This window comes from Dama dama, chromosome 19 (genome assembly GCF_033118175.1).
Source record: "Dama dama isolate Ldn47 chromosome 19, ASM3311817v1, whole genome shotgun sequence".
Lineage (NCBI taxonomy): Eukaryota > Metazoa > Chordata > Mammalia > Artiodactyla > Cervidae > Dama > Dama dama.
In genome coordinates, this window is record NC_083699.1 from 5199631 (window position 1) to 5215348 (window position 15718).

A 15718-nucleotide genomic window follows, 5' to 3' on the forward strand; every position below is an offset into this window, starting at 1 on the left:
GCGCTGAGCACCTCCATTTCCTGCAGTCCTGAGTTGTCATCTAGGAACAGTCTTATCACCTCTTTCTACTCGCTTCCCATTTTACAGCAATAACTGCCAGTTGCTGGGAACTTTACCTAGGTATCAGACACAGGCAATGCTAATTCTTTTTAAAAATACTTATTCTTTTCAAGGGATTCCCTTGTGGCTCAGTCGGTAAAGAGTCTTATTCTTGTTCTTGTCAGTGGAATATTTGATATTCTGAAAAGAATTTATGCACAGAAGCTAAAGCGCACAGACAGAACACAGCAGATGTGAGCGCCAGAGCCTTACGGTATGACGTGAGCACGCCAGCCTTTCCCTCCTCATTCTCCCCGGGCTGTGCCTTCCTCCACGGGAGAGAACTCTGTCCTGAATTTTGTCTCCTTTATTTCCCATCTTGATTTAAATCTACATGAACATAGATTCCATTAGAAAATTGTTCGTGGTTCATGGTTTGCGTAGTCTTCCAGGACTTTTTTTTTTTTTTCCTTCTTTTTTTATCCCCAGCTCCGCATTATTGTTTCTAAAGGAATTGAAATCTTTGGAAAAGGCTTGGAAGTAGTTGCAAAAGATGAACATTCATTCATCCTTTGGCTGAGCATTTTAATTCCTAAGTATATGCTCTAGAAGAATCTCTTCCAGAGGCATTCCAAGGATGTACAAGAAGATGCACATGAAAGGATGCTCACAGAAATATTGCTTGTAATGGCCAAAGTGTAGAAATAGCAACTGGTTATTGACAGGAGAGTGGGTTTAACATTTCAGTGGAATTTTGTGTAGCAGTGAAAATGAATGAACTACAGCTGTGCTTATTTTAAATCCTCCTGATAAGAGAAATCCCATATTACAGTTGAGGAAACTGAGGTTTAGAGAGCTTGAATAACTTATCCAAGGTGTAAGAACAAGTATGTTGTAGAACTGAGAGTGTTATTCTAAAGCTCTAATGACTGTGGAGTATTGTTTCTTGTTGGAAAGTCTTGGCTTTATTAGCTTGTCTGTTCACTGAACGGAGAGAGAGCTTTGTATTTTCGTCTAGCTCAACAAATGGATCATAGTAGGAGTTGAATGAATTTCTGAAGACATCCTTACTTTAAATAGGAAGAATGCTATGTAAGGGAGCTTAGTAGCTGGAGTGAGTTCTGAGATGGTAACCAGAGCACCTGCAAACCCAGCCCTTTCAAGCCCTCAGGGACTGTAGCATCTTACCTGTATGCTCTGTCCTTGGTTTCATCCCCTGCCCCATCCCAGTGTATGGCTGAGGGATGCCTGGCAGGTGTATGTCAGCATCACTTGGATTATTACTACCCCGAATTCCTTAGCCACGTCCCACAATTGCTCTCCTGGTGGACAGCAGAGGCCCTTCTTTAGCTATGTGGCTTTTTTTTTTTTTTTTTTTAATTTATGATATGAACCTGCCCAGCCTGCAGCAGCAAAAGTGTCAGCAAACTTTCTGTCTCTTGAATGTCCCTGACATGGTCAGCTTGTGGCAGAGTGCAGGCAGTTTGTGCATATGGGGTGGGGGTGTAGAGAACGCAAGGTTGCAGATATTTGTTGCCTTTGGCAAGTAAACCAGTATGTGTCATAAAAAAATGTATTTCACTCTTTAATTTTTTTGGCTGAGTGGAACAAGAATTGAAAAGAAAAGCAAAAGCTTAACTGCCCAGCTATCCCCTTGAGCTTTTCCTTGCCTGCCATCCAGTGTCAGGAAAAGCTCTGAGCAGATACATGTTTTTTTCTCTGTCTCAAATAAATCATGAAAAGCTTTTGTTACTTTGTAAATTGGGGGTGAGGGGGCAGTGGGGGAGAGGCATTGGCAAGGGTCTACAAACATGACCCACCAGATTTTGTCAAGAACCACATAAGAGGAGCAGGAATATCCAGATAGATTTGCTTTCACACTGTCTCCGTGGTGATGCTGAAGTTCAGTTCTATAAAGATGAACCTCAATGACGCAGAGGTTCTCGGAGCCCTGACCTCACCTGTGGTTGTCTGTCTGCAGCGTCTTACTGTGGTTGCCTCATACTGATCTCTGTTAAAACATCAGTTTCTCAGGGAGGCCTTACTGGTTTACGACCCCTGACACAGCTGAGCACCTACCCAGCACACTCCAGCCTCTCACCAAGTTTTATTTTCTTCAGAGCCATCTTCATTATTTAAAGTGATACTTATTTTTCAATTTATTTTCTCCATCATCCCTCCATCTCCCTATTCCTACTATGCCATCCTCTTAAAGGTAGCTGTCATGAAAATAGAACTTATTTCTTTTCTTCAGTGTTAAATTAGTGCCAGGCATATAGTAGAAGTTCATTAGATATTTACTGAATTTATGAATGACTCTATCTGTACAACTTTGGTCAAATAAAGGACTCAACTGTTGGATGATGAGTCTGTTCAGGGCCTCAAAGTTTTATATTTTCTGTGTTTAATAGGTTAAAATGTATAGATATCTTTTAAGATCATTGGTGCATAAAATCAGATTAACCATAGCCTTTGGTTTATGGCATATTCTTATCATGCAAGGTTCATGCAAGGTTGACTTAAAAAATTCTTATCTTGTGTTCTTAATCACATTGTTAATTTCCTTCAAACTTGTTAACCAAAACAAAAGCCAAGACTGACAATAATAAGCTATTAATACGTGGAACTGAATTCTCTTTCTTCCCACATGCTGTCTCTCTGGCCACCATGTACCCTGAGCCCCATTTTTTTCATTTACTCAGTTTAGTTTTATTGTGTTTTGTTTCATGTGTATGTGTTCCTAAAAGTGTGTTGAATGCTTATGTGTGTGTATGAAATTGTGATCTTTAGGAAACATTCACAATCATTTAGTGGTTTAAATATATCACCCCATGCATTGCCCATGTTATTTGAGTGTTGCTATAAATCATCTGTTTTGGTGACTGCAACATTCCACTGTCTGACCATGCCACGGTTCATTCATTCAGCTTCCCGTGTTCAGCATGTTTCCAGGGTTTTGCCCTTTTGAACCATGCCACAGTATATATCCTTCATGTCTTTGGATGAACATGTGAAAGAGCTTCTTGTGTGCATAAATCTAGGTATTTAATTGTTGAATCACAGGTATATGAAGGTTAAACTATAGACAGTGATGCCAAACTGTTTCCCAGAGTGATTGCAAATCCTCTGTGGATACCAATCCTCATTTCCTATTTTCAGATTTACTCTTGAGAAATGTTACTCCATTGTGGTCTGATTTACATTTCTGTGGTAATAGTGTTAGGGGCATATCCTCATATGATAATTGGTTATTTCCACGAAATGTCTAGTTATGTCTATTGCTCATTTTTCTTTTGGGTTGTTTGTGCTGTTACTGATTTGTGGAAATCCTTCAGATACTCCTGATCCCTGCTTTGTTGGTTTCATATATGGTGAATATCATCTCTCAGGTTGTAACTTGTTCTTTCATCTTTAAAAGTGCATTTTGATAAACAAGTTACTTACTTTAATATATTTAAATTCTCACTTTTTTGAATTAATGCTGTTAGTATCAGAATACAGTATTGGCATGTCAGAGTCTTAGATAATGGTTTGGCATGGAGGCCTTGACGCGCTTTCAGGGGGATCAGGAGGTCACCCATTTTCAGAAGAGTGCTGACGGGGTGTTGGCCTGTTCCGTTCACTGTGCTGACACCTGTGCTAATGGTGTGAAAGCCTCAGTGTGTAAAGCAAACCTGCCGATACCTCGGCACACTTGAGGCCAATTACCCAAGTGTGTCCTGGAGTCATTTTGTAACTTACTGCCATGCAACCTGAGTAAACAATCAGAAAGCCAGCAGCACGTGGGGCTTCCTCGGTGGTCTGGTGGTTAAGGATCCACGGTGCAAGGCAGGGAGCTTCCTGGTCTAGGAAGGAAGACCCTACCTGCCGTGGGGCACCTGAGCCTCCGTGACCCCGCAGTGAGCTTGTGCTCTGGAGCTGGGAAGCCGCAGCTGCCGGAGCCTGCGTGTCTGAGCCTGTGCTCCGCAACAAGAGAAGCCACACACCGCGATGAGGAGCAGCCCCTGCTCGCTGCAGCTGGAGAATGTCTGCACACAGCAGCAAAGACCCAGCGCAGCCAAAAAATAAAAGAATAAATCTTAAAAAAAAAAAAACAAAAAACCCTACAAAACAGAAAAGGTTAAGTTCACTTTAGAATGACTGTGATGACGTGATATGTATTGTCCATTTGACAAATATTTAAATACTTCATGTGGCATTATAAGAATAGTTCGCAAAGCACTTCTGCTATGTCTGATGGTGGTCTAGAGGAACAATACTTGGGAGTGAGTTACGAGCTAGATTAGGTGCTTTTTTCACGGAACACCATTTTTACTGGAAAGAATGATCCACAAACTCTGGCAGTTTGTACTTGGGTATTTGGTGGACATTTTCTCAAAATCTCAAAATCAAGTCAAGGAAAAAAAATAGCAGTACATTCTAGTACTTGGAGATCAGTGCCACTATGATAATTATTTTTTGATACTGTGTAATGAAAAGTATACTTCAAAGTTCTGGATGAAGGTACCTCTCCAAATGACCAACGATTATATGATATAAAATCTAGCAGTGGTAAAAGATTTCCTCAAAGACTAAATTATACTAAAGGATTTTAATGTAACAAAAATTTAGTTTCTCCTTCATAAACCACCTTTAAGAAACTGCCACTGTTTTGAGTTTTGATGTGGTACCAAAGAAGATGGAAAAAGAAATGGCAGCCCACTCCAGTATTCTTGCCTGGAGAACCCCCATGGACAGGAGCCTGGCGGGCTGCAGTCCATGGGGTCGGAAGAGTCGGACACGACGTGGCAACTACACCACCAAAGAAGAAAATCCAGAAGGCCACGAAAATGCTTCTTCCTTGTCCTCTTAGAATATATCTATGTGAAACTAGATTTTTTCAGTATACTTTAACTAAAACTGCATTTTGAAACTCATCCAATGCAGATGTGGATGTGAGAATTTAATTGTCTTGGGCCAGATGTTAAAGAGATGAGCAAAAATGTAGAATCATGCCATTTTCCTCACTAAAACTTTTAGGGAAATATAATTACTTTTAACAGAAATGTGTTTTTAATGTTAACATTTAATGCTATCTTTAAAACAAATTAAAAATAAATATTTTATGAATTTCATAATTAAAATTTCTAATATAGTAAACATGGCAGGGTATAACAACGTAAGAGCTTTGGGCTTCTCAATAGTGTTCAAGGGATCTTGAGACCAAAGTTTGACAATTCTTGGCTAAAATATATTTTACTCTATTTTCTAATATTTTTTGGGTTTAGTTAGCTTATTTTATTATGTCAGTTCTTAATCCATCCCATATATGGACTGTCTGTAAATCCCAAAACAAAAAAAGACACCAGATCTTTATGAAGAGTGACTAAATGAAAAATGTATATAACTTCTGCCTATCATTGTAACTCCTGCTCATCAGATAATCTTTAATTTTTTTTTTTTATTTTTTGAGTTTTTTTGATATGGCTGTTAACTTGTTTGGTTGTCCATCCATCCATCAAGCATGAATTAAGCAAACAATACCTCTCATTAGTTCCTCCCACCCCATTCTGTGTAGGACCATCACCTGCGGGGCTCATGGGCCCTGACCTGGATCTCCACACCCCACAGCCATCAGACCTGCCGGTCTGGGCTGGAGGGACAGGTCTACTTGTTTACAGGGGTCGCCGGTGTTAGTTAGTGGCCAGTGGACCTGTTGACAGGTACTCACTACTAAAATACTGACATAGTGTCCAGTTTTCTGTTGGAATGATAGGAGATAAATCGGGAGAACTATTCATTTCCCCTTATTTTATGATTTCTTACTTGGCCTGATGACTGTGCGAATCAATTCAAGAAATTTCCTGTGGGATTTTACTCTTGACAGGACTACCTGTAACTTAGTAAGATACTAGCAAGGAAGAGGAAGGAGTTCTGTTTTTACTGAGTAGCTCCTAAGGTACCAGGTACTGACCTGTCTGATTGTCTTAGTAGTTCTTTGGGGTGATAGTTTTATTGTGATGGAGCAGAGGTGGATCACAGAGGCAAAGGAGCTAAAAAACAAAATGTCGCCCAAGCCCACAGTGGATTCAGATTCAGCTGTTTGTCTGAAAAGTGCCTGCTTTTTCGACAGTGGAAAATTTCCTCTCTAAAAATCCGAGTCCCAATAATATTGATTGTTTTATAAAATGTGATTATTGCCATTATTGTGTAAATACCTAGTTAAGGTGCAGAGCAGTCTCACATACTCTTGTTATCTCCCTCCAGCTTTTATTTGTGTATAAATCACAATTCTTATTGGATATGTTTACCTCCTTAGGTCAGAGACAGGATGGGGCAGGCAACAGGGCATTTGATTTGAAGCCAGATGACTTTTTCCTTTTAAGTTCAACCCTTGGACTTTATTAGTTGTGCTATCCTGTTTGAATCACCAAAGCTCTCTGAACTCTAGTTTCCTAATCAGTAAAACAGAGCCAGTGACAGAAGTTCTTTCTCAGTGTAATTTGGCTGCTGGAAATACCCACTTTTGATAACAGAATCTGTGCAGAGGCTTTAAAAACAGAGGAGTACTTGTAGGGATAATTAGAAGTCCTAAATCTCAGTAGTGCATATGAGTTATGTGGTGTTGTTTGTTATTCAGTCGCAAAGTTGTGTCTGAGTCTTTGTGATCCCACGAACTGCAGCATGCCAGGCTCCTCTGTCCACCAGTCTCCTGGAATATGCTCAAATCCACTGAGTCAGTGATGCTATCTAACCGTCTCATCCTCTATTGCCCTCTTCTCCTTTTGCCTTTAATCTTTCCCAGCATCAGGGTCTTTTCCAACGAGTTAGCTGTTTGCATCAGGTGGCCAAAGTATTGGATCTTCAGCATCAGTCCCTCCAATGAATATTCAGTCTTTCCAACGATTTCTTTTAGGATTGACTGGTTTGATCTCCTTGCAGTTCAAGGTACTCTCAAGAGTCTTCACCACCCCAATTCAGAGGCATCTGTTGTTTGGTGCTCAGCCTTCTTTATGGTCTAGCTCTCAAAACCATACGTGAAAAACTACTTGGGAAAACCATGGCTTTGACTGTATGGGCCTTTGTCAGCAAAATAATGTCTCTGCTTTGTAATATGTTGTCTAGGTTTGTCATAGCTTTCCTTCCAAGGAGCAAGTACCCTTTAATTTCATGGCTGCAGTAACCATGAAGTTATCCACATTCAAAATCTTCAGTGATTTTGAATTATGTAGGTTGTTAATAGTGATATTTCCCTCACCCTTTGATTGCTGGGGCTACCTTCTAACACTGTTTTCTTTTTTATTAGATCGAGTCATATAAAATTGCTAACATTTAACTATATTTTATGTGCAAAAAATGTCAATTTCATATGGCTAATGCAGATTTATTTAAAATAGTTTATAGTAAAATTACACATGAACAGTGAAAATCTATATAGTTACATAAAAGGGCATAGGACCAAAAGTCAGTAAGCCTTGATCTTGGTTATGTTTTACAAATTAAACTTTTATTATGGCTTTTCTTTCTCAAACTATCTGATGACACGTGTGAATGCTGCCTAGTAGCCAGTGAAATGTTTTCTGTTGAAGAAGCGCAGAAGGCCACGGAGCATTTTTCCCCAGAATGAGTTGTTGCAGACAGTTGGCCCAAACGGAGGAAGGAGGAATTAGTTGCAAAAGCCAGTCTCTTCTTTTTAATTGTGTTAAGTGTGAGATCTGCCCATATGTCTAAAGGTCTGTATATATAAGTGGATAGATTTTCTCTTGTGAATGCTTTCTTTAAGTGGAGAAAGCTGGCAGGGAAGTGATAGGTATAAAACTGAATTAGGGAAGACTCCTTTAGAGAGTAATTTATGAAGAAGGAAGTCACAACTTATAGCAAGTATTAAATTTAGTGATTTCTGAAGTTTTTGATGGCAATGTTTGTCATTGGCAAAATATGCTCTAAACCTCTGCCTTATTTCAGTTGAAGTATTCTTACAATCTCTCCAGAAAATGGAGCTCCTTAGCAAAAGATGTATTTATTGTTTTTTTTTTTTTTTTTGGACTGGGAAATAAACTGGAATGGATGTTAAAAATGAACTAAGTTTTTAAATTATTAATTTAGATTCTATGGAATTTACTACCCAACTTTCTAGAAAAACAAGCAATAGAATAAGTTTCACAAGTTACATACTTTGTTCTTTCCATCCACGAATTAGGCTTACAATGGTACCAGTGCTTGATACTTAAGAGTGTTATGTGAAATCTCAGAGGAAGAAATCAGAAGAATCAATCAAGATGGAAATGAAAACTCATAAGACATTAGGAACTGGGTCTAAGTTGGCAGAGGAGCAGGTGGACATGGAGTGCATCTGTCTCCACAGACGCCCTGGACAGCACTCAGAGATGCAGTGGTTCTCACAGAACACTGGCTGAATACCACAGGAGCCTCAATCACCAGGAAGGACTGTATGAATCCACACATGACTGGGTAGGATGAAAGAAGTGAGAAGCAGGAGGAGAGCAAGCAGGACCAGACTTGCACCCCGGGGGTGGGAAGCTAAAGCAGGGGAGAGATTCCTGAGTTCCAGGGAAATTGGTTGGGACAGAGGGAAGCACTTGAAGGATCAGAGAGTGAAGCAGCTGATCTGTGATAGTCTGCATAGAGAGCCACATGGACCATCTGCCACAGGCCTGTGTACCGCGTTCTGGACGCATGTCCACCAGTGCACGCGGGGGCTCGAGCTGGAGCGTGGGGAGTGGAGAGCAGTCCTGGGGTGAGGACTGCTGTTGATCGTGGGGAGATGGTCTGAGGGAACGGGAGGAAGGAAATCCGCAATAGGGAATGCCTGTGGAGGAAAACTTGACGGCCCTGGAGGCAGGGCACTGTTGCTGAGCCCCTCGAAGGGGTGGAGCCATCACCGTAAGCTCCCTCCCTGCAGGCTCGTGTTGGCCGCCTAGCAGGAGGGAAGGACCACCCACGGTTGCCTCTCGTGTGCCTGCTGCTAGAGGCTAGAAAAAGCTCCTGATAGAGCTGTATCCCTTGAGCCGATGGCTTCTGGCTTCCCTGTGCAACTGGTGCTGCCGGGGCCCTCACGATCCAAGCAGGCATGCCACCTCCCTGTTCGGCCCTCATTGCGGCAGACTCGGGTCCTCTAGGGCAGCCTCAGGAGCAGGCTCCTGTGCGTGGCCCACCTATAGAGGTGGGGATAAAACCACAATTGAGCTCCAGGGGCGGAACGACTGAGGAAGAGCATCAAAAGCCTTTCCATCACCTGCACGAGCTGCAGATTAAATCCACAAGGTCAGCTGGTAGACTGTGTCTGTGGATTGTGTGAAAGGGCAGTGTGTTCCCACAAAAGAAAATGCCCTGACTCTGGCAGCTGTGGACATCGGAGGCAAGTACATGTGGGAATAGGGACAGATTAGCAACTCATTCTATGTGGCCACCATCACCCTGTTAGCAAAACCAGACAAAGATATCAACAGAAAGAGATAATTACAGGCCAGTGTCACTGAACACAGATGCAAAAATCTTCAGCACAATATTAGCAGACAGAATCCAACAACATGTTAAAAGGATCATACACTATGATCAAGTGGGGTTTATCCAGGGATGCAAGGATTCTTCAGTTTATGCAAATTGATCCATGTGATACACTGTATTAACTAATTGAAGGATAAAAAAAAATACGATAATCTCAATAGATGCAGACAAAGCTTTTTGATAGTTTTCCACACCTATTTAAAAGTCTCCAGTAAGTGGCATAGGAGGAACCTGCCTCAATATAATAAAGGCCATGTATAACAGGCCTACAACAAACGTTATTTTCAGTGGTGAGAACAAAGTATTTCCTCTTAAGATCAGAAACAAGACAAGGATGCCTACTCTCATCCTTGTTGTTCAGCATAGTTTTGATCCTAGCCATGGCAACCAGAGAAGAAAAATTTAAGGAATCCAGGTTGGAAAAGAAGAAGTAAAGCAACCACTGCTTGCAGATGACATGATACTACACGTAGAAAACCCTAAAGATGCCACCAGAAAATTAATAGAGCTTATCAACGAATTTAATAAAGTTTCAGGATGCAAAATTAATGCACAGAAATACCTTGCATTGTTATAGCTAACAATGAAAAGTCAGAGAAATTAAGGAAACAACCCCATTCACCATTGCAACAAAAAGAATAAAATACCTAGGAATAAACCTAAGGAGACGAAAGATCTGTACGCAGAAAACTATAAGACACTGATGAGAGAAATCAAAGATGACACAAACAGATGGAGAAATATATTCTTGGATTGGGAGAATCAATATTGTGAAAATGGCTCTACTACCTAAAGCACTCTACATATTTGGTGCAATCCCTATCATATCACCAGTGACATTTTTCACAAAACTAGAACAAAAAGTTTTACTGTTTGGATTGAAACAAAAAAGACCTTGACTAGCCAGAGCAATCTTGAGAAAGAAGAATGGAGCTGGAGGAATTAACCTTCTTGGCTTCAGACTATACTACAAAGCTGCAGTCATCAGGACAGCATGGTATGGGCACAGAAACAGAAATATAAGTAATTGGAGCAAAATAGAAAGCCCAGAGATAAACACACACATCTGTGGGCACCTTACCTTTGACAGAGGAGGCGAGAATATACAATGGAGAAAAGACAGTCTCTTCAGTAAGTGGTGCTTGGAAAACTGGACAGCCACATCTAAAATAATGAATTAGAACACTTCTAACACCATACACAAAAAGAAACTCAAAATGAACTAAAGACTTACATGTAAGATCAGAAACTATAAAACTCCTAGAGGAAAACATAGGCAGAACACTCTTTGAACATAAATTGCAGCAAGAACCTCTTTGACCTACCTCCTAAAGTAATGGAAATAAAACAAAAAATAAACAAATGGGACCTAATTAAGCTTAAAAGCTTTTGCATAGCAAAGGGAACTATAAAGATGAGAAGACAATCTTCAGAATAGGAGAAAATAATTGCAAATGAAGCAACTAACCAAGGATTAATCTCCAAAATGTGCAAGCAACTCATGCAGCTCAATAACAGAAAACAGACAACCCAATCAAAAAATAAGTGGAAGACCTAAACAGACATTTCTCTGAAGAAGACATATAGGTGGCCAATAGAAACATGAAAAGATGCTCACCATCACTCACTATTAGAGGAATTCAAATCAAAACTACAATGAGATATCACCTCACCCTGATCAGAATGGCCATCATCAAAAAGTCTACAAACAATAAATGCTAGAAAGGATGTGTGGAAAAGGAATCTCCCCTGAGTTGGTGGGAATGTAAATTGATGCAACCCCTAGGGAGAAGAGTATGGTGACTATTCCTAGTTAAAGGGTGTTCCTAGTTAAAAAGGTATGAGAAGTATTCCTAGTTAAAAAACGAGGAATAAAACTACCATAAGAAACAGCAAACTCTCCACTAGAGATGTAGCCTGAGAAAATGATAATTCATAAAGATACATGTATCCCAATGTTTACTGAAGTACATTTTATAATAGCCAGGACATGGAAGGAACCTAGATGTTGAGCCACAGATGAAAGGGTAAAGAAGAAATGGTACATACCTACAATGGGATATTACTTAGCCATAAAAAAGAAATGAAATTGAGTCAGTTGTAGTGAGATTCAGAAGGAGAAAACAAGTATCGTACATTAACTCATATGTATGGAATCTGGAAAAACTGGTACTGATGACCTTTTTGCAGGAAAGAAGTAGAGACATAGATATAGAGAACGGACTTGCGGATGCAGCAGGGGAAGGAGAGGGTGGGACAGATGGAGAGAATAGCGTTGACATATATATGCACCATCGTGTGTAAAATAGCTGGTGGAAAGCTGCTATATAGCTGCTATATAACAGGGATCTCAGCTCAGGGCTCTGTTCCCACTTAGATGGGTGGGATGGGGGTATTGGGAGGCAGACTCAAGAAGGAGAGTTACGTGTATACATGTAACTAAATCAAATTGTTGTAGAGCAGAAACAAACACTACATTGTAGTTATCCTCCATTAAAAATATTTTTTCCCCTTTATTTAATTAAAGAGGAAAAATAAATAAAAGGAGATTTGTGTGAGAAATTCATACCGAAAGGCAAATAACAGATGTTGTGAGGAAAGAATCTATGCAATTCAGTTTCTTTAAATTTTTAGAAAGGAAGTCATTAGTGAAATATTTGAATTATTTTGGGGGATTCTGTGTAACACTATTAATACTGGCTGGGGAATGTAAATTATTATTAATGTGAGGAGTTTCAAAGTAGAAAATATTTCATGTATGAGAGCTTATAATAAACACTCCATTAAAAAAAAAAAAAAAAAAAAAAAAACAGAAAACTTCTGAGACATATAGTACAAGCTAAAATTAAAACAGCAACTGAGGCTCTTAAAATTCCCGAAAATCAAATGGGACTCACCCTTCAATCCACACAGGTAGCCCAGGCATTTAGCGCTTCAGAGAAGACTTAAAATGCTCGCTTGCATGAAGTATTTCATCTTTGCTTTCAGTTTTCAGTGGGGTTGTGGCCTTTTGTGCTGTTACACCAAACCTGTTTTTTCCCCCTCCAGTATTTTAGTTCTTTACTGGATTCCCTCAGCTCTGAGGATTACATCATAACCCAGCTGTATTTGTGCTCTTTACCATTTCCAAAACTGATTTTAACTCACTATCCACAGACACACAACACTGTCTTATATTTTACAAGCAATAAGATAAAGTTTCTAAAACAGGAGTTTACGAAAGCCTGTGCATAAGGTCGTGAAAGAAAATCCTGCTTCATGCAATTAAAAAGAACATTTACAGAGAAAAATTAATTGGACCTAGTTTAGTCTTGGAACCTGGAAAAGTAAAATCTCACCTGTAAATCTGTCACTCTGTCTATTATAAAAAGGAATCTAGGACATAAGTGCAAAAGGCCCATTTTACAGTGGTATCACAGATATTCTTTAAATACACTCCGCCTTGGATGGGCTTTTTTACTTACCAGTTTATCCAGTCTCTTGTGGTTTCTAAAGGCAAGACTGGCTCAGCCACTGGGTGTAACATCTGACGTTGAGGGAAATCTGCTTTGCTTTCTGCCTGGACTCCTGCTGTTGACCAGTGGGGAATGCTGCATTAGCTCTCAAATGAAACATTTAAAGTGCTCTGTGAAATGCTGACATCTCGCCAAGGACTTGAACGTCAAGTACCACAGAGCTCTCCGGAGCCCAGCTCTCTCCTCTGTGCTTGTGTGAGTTCAGTCTGATTTGCGTTTAGGGTGACAAATGATCCAGGCTCGGCCAAACAGTAACCGGTATGAAACTGGGTACCGAGAGAGACGGACAGACAGACAGATGCAGAGACAGGGAGAGTGAGAGCCAGTGAGCAAGAGTGAACGTGAGCGAGTGCAACCGATCTGGTAAGTGAGCGCTCCAGCTAGCAGCAGGAGGCAGGATCTTTCCCATGCCTGGCTGTGACCTTTGACTGTGAGGCTGTTGTAAGAATAGCTTCTGTATTTATTGGGACATATTTCCCAGTTGTAGTTCACACGGCCTCACTAACTCCTTGAAGAGTGTTGGAAAACTAAGAAAGTATTTGAGAGAAAAGCAGACCAGAACATGTCCCACTTTGAGTGCCGGGGGAAGGAGTGAGGAGACTCTGTAAGTGCGTGTTTACTGGAGTGTCCTGACCAGCAAAGGCCAAGATCATTATCAAATGAGATGAGAGATTGAAAGGACCTCAAAGCTGTCTCCTTTGAGCCTGAGTGATTTTCCTGTCTAGCCTCACCCGGTTCTGGGGGGCGAGGACGTGAGGCTTGCTGGTTCCCATTCTACTCCAGGAATTAGGCTTACACATCCCCAACCTGGACTTGGTGCTGTTGGGCCTCCTAATTTTTCTCCAGGTGAGCACGCTGTTTGTCTCTAATTTCTGAGTGCCATTGAGTGCTAAGTCACTTAAGTTGTGTCTGACTCTTTGTGACCAGGGTTCGCAAAGGCTTCTCTGTCCATGGGATTCTCCAGGCAAAAATACTGGAGTGGGTTGCCATGGCCGCCTCCAACCATCTTCCCAACTCAGGGGTCAAGCCCAGCTCTCTTGTGTCTCCTGCATTGGCAGGCAGATTTTGTTTTTAACCACTAGTGCCCCCTGGGAAACCCAGGTGGCTAATTTCTGGACTGTTGCCTTCTTTAACAGGTTGTTGCCAGGGATCCTTTCCTTTTCTTACGTAGTCCTCTGGTTTAATGCAGTCATGATACGTCTCCCTGGAGGACGAGCCTGGATCTCCCATACTCTGCCAGTTCTGGACCGACATCATCAGCTTTACTTACTTTACCAGTTTCTTTTCCCTTTGTCCTTAGACAGCGTGCTCATTATCAGATATGTATATTATCATTATCAAAATGAAACAAAACCCCTGAAAGCCCTGATTGACCTTAAGTCCCTTTTATTTGGTACTATTATCCATGGATCACTCAAGCGCTATAAAACATTAAATTCTGATTCACTGTCTCATAACTATCCAGTCAATCACTAAAATCTGTTTTTTTTTAATACCTAAATATTTCTTATCTATGATTCTCACCAAACTCAAAGTCATTTTTGGCCCGTACTCCCTGCCTCCAGTCTTTTCCCCACCCATAATAGCTGCCGTCCAGTCACCCGTGAGTAGGATCTTTCTAAAACCCAAGCATGCCGTGTCCTTTTTGTGGCTCCTTATCACTGATAAATTCATGGTATTTAATCCGTCAGACTTGGTGCTCTATGGCTGGTTTGATCTCCTTGGGACTTCCCTGGTGGCTCAGACGTTAAAGCGTCTGCCTACAATGCGGGAGACCCGGGTTCAATCTCTGGGTCAGGAAGATCTCCTGGAGGGGAAATGGCAACCTACTCCAGTATTCTTGCCTGAAAAATCCCATGGACAGAGGAGCATGGTAGGCTATAGTCCATGGAGTCAGACACGACTGAATGACTTCACTTCACTTCACTTCACTTGATCTCCTTGCAGTCCAAGGGACTCTTAAGAGTCTTCTCTAACACCATAGTTCAAAAGTGTCCATTCTTCGGCGCTCAGCTTTCTTTTATCATCCAACTCTCATATCCATATACTACTACTGGGGAAAGCCATAGCTTTCATTATATGGACCTTTGTTGGGCAAGTAATGTCTCTGCTTTTTAATATGCTGTCTAGGTTTGTCATAGCTTTTCTTCCAAGGAGCAAGTGTCTTTTAATTTCATGGCTACAGTCACCATCTGCAGTGATTTTGGAGCCCAAGAAAATCAAGTCTGTCATTGTTTCCATTGTTTCCCCATCTGTCTGTCATGAAATGATGGGAATGGATGCCATGATCTTCATTTTTTGAGTGTTGAGTTTTAAGCCAGCTTTTTCACTCTCCTCTTTCACTTTCTCCTTTTTCACTCTTTCAAGAGACTCTTTAGTTCCTCTTCACTTTCTGCCATAAGGATGGTGTCATCTGCATATCTGAGGTTATTGATATTTCTCGCAGCAGTCAGTCTTGATTCCAGCTTGTTCTTCATCTAGCCTGGCATTTTGCATGATGTACTCTGCATATAAATTAAATAAGCAGGGTGGCAATATACAGCCTTGATGTACTCTTTTCCCAGTTTTGAACCAGTTTGTTGTTCCATGTCTGGTTCTAATTGTTGCTTCATGACCTGCATACAGGTTTCTCAGGAGACAGGTAAGGTGGTCTGGTA

The 15718-nt window shown here is 40.9% G+C and overlaps 2 protein-coding genes across 19 annotated transcripts in view; one reads left to right on the plus strand and one right to left on the minus strand.

The window, feature by feature from the left end:
* Positions 1 to 15718, plus strand: part of MED12L (mediator complex subunit 12L) — a 355795-nt gene that overhangs the window by 155299 nt on the left and 184778 nt on the right. The window lies entirely within an intron of this gene.
* Positions 1 to 15718, minus strand: part of P2RY14 (purinergic receptor P2Y14) — a 66013-nt gene that overhangs the window by 22172 nt on the left and 28123 nt on the right. For 2 of the 13 annotated variants that reach the window (XM_061168126.1, XM_061168122.1), the window contains exon 3: positions 10628 to 10710. The exons of 2 other annotated variants lie outside the window; for them this stretch is intronic. Coding sequence is in view for 1 of the 11 variants with exons in the window: in XM_061168114.1 (XP_061024097.1) it covers positions 10628 to 10710; positions 12444 to 12472 (112 nt within the window). In the remaining 10 variants the exon portion in view is untranslated. Of the gene's footprint in view, positions 1 to 10627; positions 10711 to 12443; positions 12597 to 13010; positions 13411 to 15718 lie in introns of those variants that run through there. 9 more of the 13 variants (XM_061168125.1, XM_061168123.1, XM_061168118.1 and 6 more) reach the window with 8 other exon arrangements.